The 14,422-nt window shown below is 42.3% G+C and overlaps 1 protein-coding gene across 2 annotated transcripts; it reads left to right on the top strand.

Moving 5' to 3' along the window:
- Positions 1-1,034: 1,034 nt before the first annotated feature.
- LOC106641289 (high mobility group protein DSP1) lies at positions 1,035-14,362 on the top strand. 2 transcript variants are annotated; one of them, XM_089596732.1, is made up of 6 exons: positions 1,035-2,759; positions 5,836-5,846; positions 7,434-7,649; positions 11,242-11,408; positions 11,492-11,666; positions 11,750-14,362. In XM_089596732.1, the coding sequence occupies exons 1-6, from the start codon at positions 2,153-2,155 to the stop codon at positions 11,855-11,857; spliced, it is 1,284 nt and encodes a 427-aa protein (XP_089452858.1). In that variant the 5' UTR covers positions 1,035-2,152; the 3' UTR covers positions 11,858-14,362. The 2 variants fall into 2 exon arrangements, with proteins under 2 accessions (XP_089452858.1, XP_014211147.2); XM_014355661.3 differs by lacking the exon at positions 5,836-5,846 and having other exon boundaries at positions 1,223-2,743.
- The last annotated feature ends 60 nt before the right edge of the window (positions 14,363-14,422 follow it).

Consider the following 14,422-nt stretch of genomic DNA (forward strand, 5'->3'; position numbering starts at 1 on the left):
AGGGGAAGAGAACGGCAGCTTTGGCTCCCCTTTTGCATCCCCCCCTCTCGCTCGAATAACGCGCGCACACACACACACACAGGCGCATTGACAAAAGCGAGAAAGAGAGAGAAACAAAAGGCGGGTAGGGGCTACTAACGAACGAACGAACGGTCTGCCCGCTTGCTTGCTCGCTCTCAACGGCGTAGCCAAGCCAGCCGTAGTTCCAACGTTGTTACACAAAGCCGCTTTGCCTCATCTGCCTGTACGAGGACGACAGAAAGAGACGGAGATATCGAGTTGAACGCATACACGTTCAACGTTTGTGTGTGCACGTATATATACGTGGAAAAGAGAGAGAAGAAAACACAAGGCATCAGCATCGAAGACGACGAGAGAACCAGCCCCCTTCTCTCTCTCTCTCTCTCTTTTTCTTTTTCCTTTAACAACGTACGTTGTACGTAGGTAAAGGCACGGCGCGCCGACATTTTCTCTCGCTTGCGCGCGTGCTGGCTATCCTCTCGTGTATATATACCACGGCACAGCCAAACCACGTACATAAACGCAGCCCCCCAAAGAATTGTATACCTATCTACCTACTGTATACCTGGGACACAGAGCAGCATCAACATATATTTTCTGTCGTGCGTTTGTGCATATACATATGCACACGTTTTACACGTGTGTGTGTTGTGTGTCGCGCGCCACTTAGTGGCTTGACAGTGTATTGGTGTCCGTGTTTTTTTTTTTTTTTTTCCTTTCTTTTCTCATCTTCCTCTTTTTCTCTCCCTATCGCTACTACTTAACTTGTTCGTATAGTTATAGGTGTATAACCATCTTTTCCATGCTCTCTCTCTCTCTCTCTCGTGTCTTTTAAGTAATAATACACGCGCGCATACTCACCAGCCCCTACAGTGCGTGTGTCCCTCGTGCTGTGCTACAAAAGTAGCGTGATTGCGCGCGTGCACGAGGAGAAAAAAGGTGGAGGAGCAAAAAGTTGTAGCACACAGAGAAGATACATCTTTCGGTTTCACCCAAAACGAGTGTAACCTCTGTTGGTGTTCTGCTCCGTTTGAATATTGTTTATGAAAGTAACAAGAGTCCAAAGCGGAGCAATGGTTGAAGATTGTTGTTGAAAAACGCAACAACTCCCGCGAAAGAGAGAATATAAGGAACGCGGCTGGCCGCCAGCAGGGGGAGAAGGAGAGAGGCAGCGAGCGGCGGGGGAGAGGGAGAGAGAGGCAGCAGCAGTACGATCCGGGCGCTCTCTACCACCACCAACACCATCGCCGCCGCCGCTACTGCGAGTAGCAGCAGCAGCTCTCTCTCGGCACACTACGCGCGCGCGCGATCACCGACGAAGGGCAGCATATAGCCAGTTATAACACTACACAAAGCCGAGAAGTTGCGCGCCTGTGCGCGCGTGTGGCCCTCTTCTCCTAGTACAACGGAGTCGTCGTCGTGCTCGTTGTCCTTAAGGTGTTGTTATTGTTATTGTTGTTGCTGATATTGTCCAAAAGTGCGTGAGTGCGGGGCGTGCCAGGTACGACCTGGCCAAGTAAAGAATTTTTTTATTTTTTTTGGTAAAATTTTTCAACAAGAGTGATAACAAGCAAAAAAAAAAAAACAAATCTACACAGAGAAGAGAACGACGACAAGGAGGAGGCCTACCCGGCCGGATGCGACGACGCCGCGTGTGCGTATTCACCGAGAGCCGAGCATATAGAGGAAAAGACTAGTACAGCGGTACGGTTGGTAATAGTGGTGGTGTGCGAAAAGGAGCAAAGAGAAGGCCAAGAGAGCACACGCAGCTGCTGTGTGTATGTGTATTGTATAGATACACTAGTAGATCCGTGCGTAGTACGTATACCGAGGTAGTGAGTAGTAGTGAGACTCCGACAGACCGCGGCAGCTAAGCAGAGAGAGAGAGAGAGAAAAGTCTAGGCGTGCGCCAAGAGCCCGCCATAGCCAGGGAGCAGCAGCAGCCTCCGCCACCGTCGAAGAGGAGAGCAGCAGCACCAGCAAGTACTACTGCAGGCTACGGTAGCAGCAAGCAAGCAGCGCTCGGTAAGCGAGTGCGAGAGAAAGAGAGAGAGAGAGAGAGAGAGCGGCGACGACACAACGGGCAGCCGACGACACTAGACGGCGCCTCCGCTCGACGACACACTGCATCATGTCCGAGCACCACCGCGTAGCCGGCGGCTGGGCCACGGCCAGCCCCGGAGGCCGGGAGGACGGCTCGGCCGGTGCCGCCGCGGCGAACCCGTGGTGGCCCAACCTTAGCGACCAGCAGCAGCAGCAACAACAACAGCAGCAGCAAGTCGCGGCTCAGCAGCAGGCAGCCGCGGTCGCAGCTGCCCAACAGCAGCAGGCACAGCAGCAGCAGAGCCTCCACCAGCACCTGCTCAATCAGCAGGCGGCGGCTCAACAGCAGCTCAGCCAACACCAGCAGGACATCGTCAGGAGTACAGCCGCGGCTACGCAGCAATTGTTCTCCTACAAGATGGCCTCCAGCTTCCAGAACCCGGCGACGACGGGTACACAAAGTAGTCCCGTTTCGAGCAGCAGCCCAGTCGCCATGAAAGGCTACGACTACAGGACCGGAGTGCCCGTTAGCGCGTCTTCTGGTCCAGCCGGCGTCCAATGGTGGTATCCCAGCCAGATGATGGACCAGCAAAACAATCTACACCAACAGCAACTTCAGCAGGGACAGCACCTATCGTCCATAACCACGCAGACCTCGACGCCCCAGATACTCTCGCCGGTTAGTCAACTCTCGAGTAGTCGACGACTCGGTCTATATAGTTGTTACTTGGTCAGATAGTTCATGCGTACTACATCCCACACAAACATTTTAATTATTATTATTTGCTTTTTTTTTATTTATTTATTAATTTTTTTATCTGTGTGTGTGTGGTGCAACGTCCATGTGTTCGGATGATCGTGTAGACACTTATTATATTCTCGTTTAATATTTTTTATACACTCTGTTGTATGTTTCGCCTGCAAACAGAGCTAGTTCTATGGTATAAGTTACGTTGTCTTCCGTATATAATACATATCGATATATGTATACGTGGATACCTATATGGTGATCAGAGACCACACGACGATGCACACCACTACCACACCACCTGGTCGGCGAACGTGTCTTTCCTTCTTTTGGTTCATCCCGTTTGTCTCGCCACCACCACCACCACCAACAACATTATTATTATTATTCTTCATCCTCTTACCTAAGACTAGTTTATTTTTTGCTCCCTTGTATATCTTATTTGTTTTATTTAATTGTACATAAGCTGCAGTCTCCCGGTGCGTTGTATGTATTTCTATCCATATCGGCAAAACGAGCAATTGCGTGCTGACGCTGACACGCACGTGGATGCCGGCTGTTGTATTGCCGAGAGTACACATCTTCCTGTATGACTCTCTCTTTCTCTTATAAGTACTATTTGCGACGTTTGTGCCGTACATCGATATAAGTACTTACACATGTGGTGGATACACAAGTGTTTGATGAGTGCGTGTGCATAACACAATCTACGGTCAACTGGCTTATATACAACGATAAGTGTATACCCATGACATCAACAAATGTTTGTTCTGTTACGATTATTCTAAAAAAATTTTATTTTATTTTTTTTTTTGCATTGATTAAACCGTCAGTGGGTATAACAGTTTTACTATGGTGTGTATCTGCACTGAATGATAATTTTTTTTTTAACTCGCCGCTATTGTTTCGGTGACTCAGAGCAGCAGAAGCACCGGCCACCATCGGCTCATCGCGTGCCTTTTTTTTTTTCTTTTCTTCATTTTAAATTCGTTCGTTCCTTCCGTTTTGCGATGTGCAAGAATTTTGAAATGAATTTCATTCAAGCCTCTGACGCTTAGTCGCCACTCCGCCACCTCAAAAACATATTAACATCTTTTTTAACCATTAAGCCATGCTTCTCGCGTAAATCTCATTGATTTTTCAATAAATTTAATTTACGTAATTTCTTTACCCTGTGAAACAACCTGAATATGACTTTTGCCGAATCATATTGTATTTTATTAGTTTTCTGAACTCAGCAATCTTGTATAATACCTATTTCATATTTTGTTTACGCAAAAAAAAATTGTGCTATAGTTTTTGCTCCAAAACAATTCATGATCCTTATTTATTGGAAATTTAGTGTTGCACTTATGTATTAACATAAAGTTTCCGGTAATTCTTCAAACAACAGGATTTTTGTGGTTCAAACCAATGTTATTGTCTACAGAGACGATGTTTTGAAGGGTAGAGGTCAACAAACATTAAACCTATGAAATAACGAGCTCCCTCTATTTGTTTATGAAAGCCATGTATAGCTTCCGGTTACCCACGATGTAGTAGACTCGAACTTGAGTTTCCGAGAAATATCGTGAGAAACGATCTCAAATTCCTGTTTCATGTCGCATCCCAAAATTATTTGCACTCACCCATTGTTGGATATCTGCAATTAATTCAAAAGATTGGCGAAGCATAATAAATAACGAAAAATAAATTTTAAATCCAGCGGGCCACGATACACAACAACGTGTGATGTAGCTGGCCCGAAACGAAAAAATTCGTGCGCTCCTCTCTTGGACTTACAACTTTCACGCGGCCGCTTAGTTACTTATATATATAATACATACATACATACATATAGATATAGTTTGTGTGAATGTGTTTTTCGGTACGTATATAATACGTGTGCGGCCCCGTGCGCTGCATGTGTATGTATATCGGTGACTGGCTGGGCTCTCTTTCCCGTCCATTTTGTACTGCGGGCCTCTGCTCGCGCGCGTTGCTCGCCTGCTCCGTGCTATATACACTCGCCATGTCGAATATCGTGTCTTTTCCTAGTAGTTCCTTTTTTTTTTATTTCCTTTGCCGCGCGATTTTTCGTCCCTAACGACTTGCCTACGTGTGTTGCTCCCTTTTTTCCCCTTGACAGTATTTCCCCCCTCGCTGCGTAAAAAAAGATGTACGCGACGCGTAGTTGTTTACCTTTCAATGTGTCGCAATCCGTGTGAAAATCCAAGTTAAATAATAGCTTTGCCCCTTTGCGTTTTCCCTCGTTGAGACTCGGTGTTATTGTGAACACTTACCGACATTCTTCTCGCAACGTTTGTTTATGTTGACATTTTTCAAAAATTTATTTACTGGTTTTGTCTACAATGTTAAATTTTGAAATTGTTAATTATCGATTTGACGGGTAATTGTTTCAGTTCAAAATACCCCTTAGGAGATAACGTGCATCAACGTTTTATCGAAAAGTGCTTTGTTTTGTTTTTCATTTCTCCTAAGAAAAATACTGCCGTCAACGTAGACTCGAACCGTACACAACCTTCCCTATCTAGCGCGTTCCACTCTCCTACGCACGGCAAACGATCTTTAGCGATTCGCGCGCGTTTCCTCATTTTTGTTTCCTCCCCCCTTCGTTCGTTCGTTAGCTCGTTTAATTCGACAACTAAACAAGTATACGCGTACCCGCTGCTACAATTTATACATATACATATTCCGAGTTGGTTACCAGCTTGGTACCCGCACTGCATAATATTAGGGAAAAGCGGTGTCGATGTGTGCCGCTGGTGCTCTAGCTGGCTGGCTCCGGCTATTGATTCTACTTCGCGCTAGGCTCCCGCTTTCGTTTCCCAGTGTGCGCCTCTCCTCTTCCTTCCCTTCTTCTTCTGCTTCGTCTTTCGTTTCTCTCTCTCGCCCGCTTTTTCGGAGCCGCGATTTTTTTATTACGCTACCTTCTCCCCTTGTCCTCTCTCCCTTCTTATTTTTGAAGTCACGTAATTTTTTTTTTCCTCGATGTATACATGGGCGGAGGGGCGACCAAGGAGCGTGGCTGATTGTTTTTTTACCGGGTTCCGGGCGTTAATTAAAAATAATTAAAGTGCTCTGTTTTGAAATTCGATTTTTCTCTCCCCGGAGATCGATTGAAACGCGTTATTTGTGTTTGAGCGATAAACACTATTATCTAATCGAAAAATATTGATAGCTCTATCTAATAGATCTTCGTTTCAGTACCGGTAATGTTTCAAAGAAAAAAAAATATTCATCACGTAAATCACTTGATGTTTTGCTTTTAGATCAACCACGCCTGTCAATTAAAAAGCCGAAAGATGTTCCGAATTTCCCGTTTGAAGGAACGGGTAGGCTGGAATTTTTTTTTTTTTCGTCGACGCTTTTTTTTTATATAAGTTTAATCACCAACGGTGTCAGTGACTCTCGTCGCGCGTTCGTATACATCTTAATTGGCCCGTTTCCGAAGGTTACGGCGCTTCAAGAGCCTTTCTTTTTTTTCCCCCTCTGCTATGTCGCTTCGTTCACCTTTTTCTTCGGAAACTTGATTTAATTGTCTATGTGTTTCAAAAACAAACATAAAAAAGTAATTCTTCACCAACGAATCTCGTGACTCGTATCTTTCTCCTTAAGTTTAATTACCTTTTTTTTTATTCTTACCTCAAAAATAGAAAAAGTAAAGAAGTTTTTTTTTTTTTTTTTTTTTTTTTTTTTTTTTTTTTAACCAACCAAAATGTGTTCTATTATTTTGAAACCCCAAACGGTCGCGGCATTCTTCCGAAAAAGTGCTTCGTTGTTCTTTACAGAATCCCCTGGGCCGGTTACGGTACATTTTACGTTTCAGCCCGCGCGTGTGTGCACGAGGCTCCCTTTGTGCCGCTCGCAATTAAATTCAACAATGCGTTTTAATTATCGCATTACGCAATCACGTTTAATGTTTTTTCTTTCTCGTCTCTCAATTGCTACTAATCTCTCGTAAGTCTCCCGTGCCCGGAGAAACACTCGATGTAGGCACTTTCATTCCAGGGCTATGTGCGAGTCGGGTTAATTCAAGTGCTGCCTGTCGGTAAACAGGCAGTAAAAGATGCCCCGCCATAAATCAAGCCCCAAATTATTTTCGGGCTCGGGCGCAAACTGCCGAGTTGAACGAACTTGGTTTCCGAGTAAATTTTTATTATTATTATTCTTATATTATTTGTATTTCAACGAGGGGGTCAATGTACCTGATACACACACTCTATTGCTCTCACAGGGGAAAAAAAAAAAAGAAAATCCAGTTTAGTTTTCACCTACCCTCGTCTTGGCCAGAAATAAGAGTCCGAGGAGGTTATCGTTTGAACAAATACAGCAGTTGTGACCCGAGATAAAAGTCCCGGCAAGTTGCGCAAGAGCTTTCTATGCATCCCGTCGATGTAACAAAGCAGCAGTGCTTCCGTGACCTTACCCTCTTGCCTTTTTAAAAATAATAGACATAAGTAACGTTAATAAGTAACGCCAGGAAAAAGAAAGATACGCATCCCAACAGACACAATGTGTGAGTGTATATCGCGATTGAGCTTTTCTCTTGTACCCTGTGATACATTGATGCGCATTAACACCATGTGGATCTGGCTTCTCGATTTTTTTTTCCGTACAGCATCAGCTACAGCAGTTGCAGCACCATCAAAATAACCTACAACAAAATAATGCGATCTTACAACAGAACAAGGCATTGAAGTCAACCAAGCCGAGGGGGCGCATGACAGCGTATGCTTTCTTCGTTCAGATCTGCCGTCAGGAACACAAGAAGAAGCATCCCGATGAGAACATCGTCTTCCAGGAATTCTCCAAAAAGTGCGCCGCTAGGTGGAAGGTGAGTTTACTTTTCTTTTTTTTACAATCTTGTTTTTTCTCCTTGCCCCTTAACGATTGGCTTCGATTCTCGCTATTGACGCGGTTTTTTGTTTTTTTCCTGAGACCAACAAAATCTTGATCAGTAGATTTTACGGGTCCCCTTCATTTTTTTTAAGAGTTATGTGGTGTCCCTATTAACCGGCCGTTTTAAATGGAAAATAGTAACTTTTGAAGCTGAAGTAAAATATTTTATGAAAATGATTTATAATTCAAGGCTTACGTTATAACAAAAAATTCCATACTCTTTCTAAAGTCTTTTTTTACCTTAGAAATTACCATGGGAATTAAGAGAAAAAAACACTTCTTCTAGGATTTCCATTTTATCTCTTACTCACCAGAAATAGAAAAAAAAATTCCTTTTTTTATTATACGTTTGACATCCCGAAAAGTTTTAACGAGCCTATCGGTGACCGATGTTCATTCAATAGAGTCTGAGAATTCGAAAAACTCTCGTACACTGCATGTCGTAATCAATGCAAACTAGACGCAATAATCCCACGTAAAAGCCAATATCTATCGGACGAGCGTGAATATTCGATCGAGGCACTTGCAATCCCTCCCCCAAAACGTAGTTGGCGAAAGTTCGTATGAAAATCACCAGCTAAAACTCCGTTCATCAGCAACGGGATAATCGGGATGATTCACTTTTTCCATTCCCGGTGTCGCAGTGCGCGCGCGTAAAAAACTCGACTTTCGCACGCTATCCACGTGTCCGTGTCCTCCGAGAGCAACCAGCTTCGACTTACAAGAGCATATATATATATAGTTCCATTGACTGCACCGGCAGATGAGATCGAGGGAGAGAGAAAATCACACACGTGTACGGATTGTCGCACGAGTATGTATGTATGCATACAAACCAATACGTGTAGTAACAACACGTGCAAAGGATTCTCCTCAAGTGTATGCTATCGACCTTAAGAGCAGCGCGAGTGGGGTGTACCCCCTCGAATAACGAAATGAACACCAGCGTGTGCTGTACGGACATATATGTGTATATCACACACATGCATGTTCGATTGCTCTTCTAGCCGATCGCTCGCTACAATATTCGCGTTACTTTTGCCATATGCACATATGTACCTACGACTTCCGACAATAAACACATAGGAATGGGAAAATAATGAATTACAGGGTCGCTCGCGAATTTTCGTAAATACAATACTTTTGATGTCGTTTTTGTCTTTCCCGGAATATCATTCCTTGTACTCTCGAGTTATTAGTTTTTCATTAATTTTCTTCAAAACTACAAACGAGTAGTTATCTCCATCAAAAGTGTACCGCGACAAGTTTTAGTTTGCGTCCCTGTATGATTCGGAATCGGTTAACGTCAGAGCCATTTCGCAACAACTCCAAGCAGGTATTACAACTCACGCGAGCGAAATTAACAATCCTCTCCCAGCTGACGCAGCTAATTGACAATTAACACAATACACAAGCGGAGTGTGTAGCATTTGGCGCGCACGTTTCCCTCCGGATATGCGCGCCGGGGCACGTGAGAGATTGATCACGTTCGATTCTCTCGGGCCAGGAGGGGTGGGAAAAAAACACGGCGCGATCCAAAAAAAAGATTTGCCAGCTCGTGCGTCTGTGGGTGTTTAGACATGCGCGCGCATGTGTGTGGGAGGTGGGGGTGACGTGTGCGTAACGCAAGGCTCGAGGCATTGGAAGCTGGACGCAAAAATTGCGCTCAAAGTTCGAACGGAAAATTAATAGTCACCAGTAGTACTGGTCATTTGTTGATTGTCATTACTTCGGGGCTCGGGGGGTCGTGTCTTGCGTCACGTGACTTCAATTTTGACGAGCACTCGAAAACCTCGTGTAGAAATTTTAATTTGGTGTTCAAGAAATTACATTGTTACATGCATGGGAGTAAAGTAAGCTCGCGGGACACGACGGGCTATATCTGTACCCAGCACTCGAGAATGTCAAGTGCACTCGGCGCCTTAATTTTGCAAAATTCTCGAAATATACACTCTCGCCGGCTTGTCGACGTTCTGAATCCCAATTTAATCAAGTTTCCTTCGCTCGCGCGTTTTAAATTTAGCGCGCTATTGGAAAACAATGAGAATTCGTTCCATAAGTAGAACCGTTACCCCTCGCCCTCTAACCCCCTTCTGCTGAAATTCAACCGAGCCGGCCCACCCTCGTTAAGACAAGAAGTAGCGATGTCTCATCTTATTTTTCATAATTTATCCGTTTTTCCTTTTGACGCAGATGCGTGTGTGTACAGGGATAATCAGATGACAAAAAAAATGTACAAATATGAACATTTGATTTTTCCTTTATTACCGGTAGTGCGAGAGTGCTGGTTTCGAAAGTGTTGATGAGTATTGGAGCCAAAGTACCTGTCAGCTTCACTCCCTCGATGGAGTGTGGAAAATTAAAAATGCAAAAAGAAAACAATCAAGATCCAAGGGATGATTAGCCATGGTAAATTAGGAGAACAGGAATCCTCGTAGAAAAATAAAAAAAGTAAAAGTGGGTTAGGTTTAAGGAGAGTTACAATTTAGCAAGGCAAAGAAAACGAGGGTGGGGAGGAAGGGACGGAACGAGCCAATAGCCCGAGCTATCGACCAACCCCTGCGCTTGTATATATATGTACAGTCGCCGTCGTCGTTCCCCTCTTTCTCGCTGGCGTATAATATAAGCTCGCCCTTCGACCGGAACGCCTCCCCTCGTGCGCCATTACCGGCTTTCTTTCCTCTCTCTCTCTCCCTTTTCTCTTTCAACTGTACACCGGGGACCCTTTTTGTTTTTTTTAACATGAAAAATTCCTCCTCCTTTCTTCTTCTTTCTTCTTTCGGTTGCGTCTCCCTTGAACGGCAAAGTATGTCTTCTGTTGCGCGTATACATATACAAACATGCACCTGCGTTTTCGAATATGCTGCCCGCGTGTACACCTATTTTGCACGTTGAAAACCCAGCCGGCGAAGCGGGTCCTAGTAGCAAGTGATGACCGTAAGGGCCTCTATTTTTCTTGCGCCCTCGTAGAACTATTGTTTTTGTCTTTGTTTTTCTACGTCAATCTTATCTCCAATGTTTATACCGGTTGTGCTCCCCCGTACATGTACATGGTGCACACGCGTTTGAGGTAAACCACTGGGTGGGTGCCGGTCTTTCCCGTTCGCTACCACGGATGAAAATTGATACATCCTTCTAAAAACAGGGGAGTCCTCCTCTCCCTCCTTTTATACACGCACACCAACACACTTTTTCCTCTTCTCCTCCCTCCCGTACGATCAATACGCGACTTTATGCTTGCCTCCTCCTTCCCCGTCCCATACTGGGGGCTCCCCTTACACTGCTGATGGTTATCCTTGCGTTTAAAGCGGCAACAGCAGGAAAATCATGGCTCCATAATTTTGCAAAACATGAGTAATTGTTTTTTAAGTAAGCCCCTAACGAACGCAAGTAGGGACCACTTTTGGGGATATCGGTATATTAATAATTAAAAAACCCAATATTTTCAATTCCAATATTGTATTTTCAAATCCAAAAGTTGCCTCTGTCGTCCCGACCGTCACAATGGGTTATTCAATTGTTCACAGACCATGAATGATAAGGAAAAGAAGCGTTTCCACGAGATGGCCGAGAAAGACAAGAAGAGATACGACACCGAAATGCAGAGCTACATTCCACCCAAGGGCGAGAAAGTGACAGGCCGAGGCAAGAAACGCAGGCAAATGAAGGATCCAAATGCACCCAAGAGATCTTTGTGAGTATTGGGGAATGAGAAATACGTAAACCTTTAGCACTCGTTGTGTCATTAACAAATTATTTATTTTATAATTTGTCCAGGTCGGCATTCTTCTGGTTCTGCAATGACGAACGTGGAAAGGTCAAAATGCTGAACCCCGAGTACGGAGTTGGTGAAATTGCCAAGGAACTTGGCAAGAGGTGGTCCGACACCGCTCCCGAAGTCAAGAGCAAATACGAGGCTATGGCTGAGAAGGATAAGGCTCGATACGAAAGAGTAAGCATCTTTGCAATCTCATTAGTTTCATTAATTTTAAAGTACACCGTTTACTAACCAAATAATGTTTTTCGTGATTACAGGATATGACTGCGTACAAAAAGAAGTTAAAGGATGGCACCGGAGTTGGTGTGCCGGTCGTAGCCAAGAAAGAAGCAAGCGAGGAAGAGTGGGAAGAGGAAGACGAATAACAAGGAGAGTAACAGAAAACGGACGCACGTCAAAAATTTCATCTATCACCCCGTGTCCTTGATCCCGATGCATACCTCACCTACTGTACATACCATTGACCTTAGCGTGAGCGTACTTACACCACTAGGAAAACAAATAACTAACCACCAGTCCCCCGACTGTTCACAATAATGATTAAAGAAAAAAAACGCGGTTATAATAATTATTTTAAAGAAAAAAAATTGTATGTGTGTGTGAATTGCCTGACAGTTCGTATGAGTGACATTTGTATTTTAACATATTGATAGTAAACATGTAAAGTGGCATAGGATAGAGAAAGGATTAAGAAAAAAAAAAAATGAACAGAAAATGAGAGAGAGAGAGAGATGATGGTGCCCACTTTTCTGTCTTTTTCGGGGTGGAAGGCGCAGGGGCTCAATTATCGCTGACTTTGTCTCCACTCTATGTTTGAAAAAAAAGCGACAAACAAATATGAAAAATAAAAAAAAAAACTTTGATTTAGTTCATTATGAAAATATGAAAAGAACAATTATAACAAAGCGTTCTCCAATCAATTTCAAAATGGAGAGTCGCTTGCCGAACTTTATCAGTTCAGTTCATTCGGTGCCAGCGTAGTATGCGATTTAAATAACTTATTAAGAATTAACGAATAAATACATAATTAAAGCAGTTTTTTGTAATTACTCGATTTTGTACAGTTATACTTTATCTTTAACTATTTCTCAGGCTCGGATATCGATTTTTCGAATGAATCGCGCAGGTGGGGAGAGATGGTGGCTTTACTTTCTCTTGAAATATTTCTTACTTTTTGTTTTTAATTGTGATTCCATGGTTTAGACAAAAACAGGCGTGTGCCGCCATTATGTATGCTGCACCTCGCTGTACCTGTGTAATTTATAATCGATGTTGTAAAACCACTGAGACAAACAAAACGGGTCTAACCAACGACTTTGATCTCAATCACGCGCGTTACAAACAGCAAGCGATCTCTCGGGAATTGTTTATCTTATTTCATTTATGATACAATTTTCTTTGTCTAAATGAAACAAAAAATGTGAATTAATTGCAACGCGCGCGATTGAGCCCTGACGCGTGTATTTAATTATTTTTAGCAAATGGTTTAATTGAGCGAAAGAGCTAGAGTGTAAGAAAGCTAAAAACTGCTTTCTTCGAATCAAAATGAAAATTCTTTCGAAATTTTTTGCTGTATGGGCGTGCGTTAGTGTTGTAGCGCTGAAAAAAAAATTGAATCTAACTCTTATTAATGTATTACACAGATGTTAGAAAACGAGAGAAAGAGAAAAAATGGAACACAAAATATGATTATGATGAGATTTATAAAGGGTGATCATAGTATGCGTGCTACATGAATCATTGTTATTCTACTTCTCTCGATTGTAATATGCTGTTTATCGTTGGAACGGGGACTAGAGAAAATGATAACGAACAAAGTCTGTTTTACGAGAATTATTATAAACAATGGTTGTTCACCTTGAGTAACTACTTTCTCTTCATTTTGATAAAATATGCACAGTAATTACTGCGTTTTTAATTTTTTTTTTTTATCTTGATTCGGTTGGAACTAAGATTTGATTATTGTCTAGGTAAGGTATTATCTAGGTTTGATTCAAAACGAAGAAATCGGTCCCTGCCCTTTACCATCGTTATATTCCCTTACAATATTCATTTTGTCAATAAATATATTTCTTAAAAAAAAAAAATAAACAAGCTTCTATATAAATACTTCCTCTTAATTATAACAACACTCTTTACTAATGTCATTCGTTTTTCAAAGGCGAAAGCGATTCTAGGTAGTGTGTCGATTTTTCGCACTGCCTCACTACACAAAAAACATTTAAGAAGAAAAAATCATTTTGGTGTACAGCAGGCTGTATTATAAAATAAACTATTGTGGTTTCCTGTAATGTTAACATTCCTAGGTCTTAGTGTGTACAGATTTTAAACTAATCTCATCGATTAGAGCAAACTACGATACGCTGACGAGCTGCAAGCTCTTGATAATTAACTTCAAGATTTTATTGCCAGGATGATTATTAATTGAAAATGTGAGTAAAAGTAATTAATGTGCTAAAATTGTTACTTGTTGCTTCTTTATTACTTGGAATGAATTGTATTAGTAAAAAGAAGAAAAAGAAAAAAAAAAGTAAGGAATTCTTAATTTTATCAATAAAGAGAAGAAATTAAGTATCTCATTTTGACTGAGCCACCATTTTCAGCGTTATGCTCTTCGTCTCCCCCAAGTACATGATAAGTATTAAAAGAAATCATACATCTGTAAGATTACTACACTACAAAAACATGTAAGAACAATAACAATGATGGAATAAAAAGTACGAGGCATCTTCAAGGTGGGTGCTAGCGAATGAATACTGTAAAATATGAAATTGTAATGTTTTAATACTAATTTGCAGATGTGCATAATTTTAAACGAGTATAGCTGGTTAAAAATGAATTGTACTGATGAAAAAAAAAAAAGAAATAAACGATAAATACCGACATAAAGAAAATCGATGCTCATGACAAAATTAATAATTTCCAGTGTT

The sequence above is a fragment of the Copidosoma floridanum genome, unplaced genomic scaffold (assembly GCF_036245765.1).
Source record: "Copidosoma floridanum isolate Cflo_tuat_1 unplaced genomic scaffold, Cflo_Japanese_pri ptg000030l, whole genome shotgun sequence".
NCBI classification, from domain to species: domain Eukaryota; kingdom Metazoa; phylum Arthropoda; class Insecta; order Hymenoptera; family Encyrtidae; genus Copidosoma; species Copidosoma floridanum.

Bases quoted from the DNA above. Each gene is read 5' to 3' on its own strand.
- LOC106641289 (XM_089596732.1), top strand. From the start codon at position 2,153: ATGTCCGAGCACCACCGCGTAGCCGGCGGCTGGGCCACGGCCAGCCCC. The intron at 7,650-11,241 runs GTGAGTTTACTT...AATTGTTCACAG, and splicing joins AGTGCGCCGCTAGGTGGAAG to ACCATGAATGATAAGGAAAA. The intron at 11,409-11,491 runs GTGAGTATTGGG...TAATTTGTCCAG, and splicing joins AATGCACCCAAGAGATCTTT to GTCGGCATTCTTCTGGTTCT.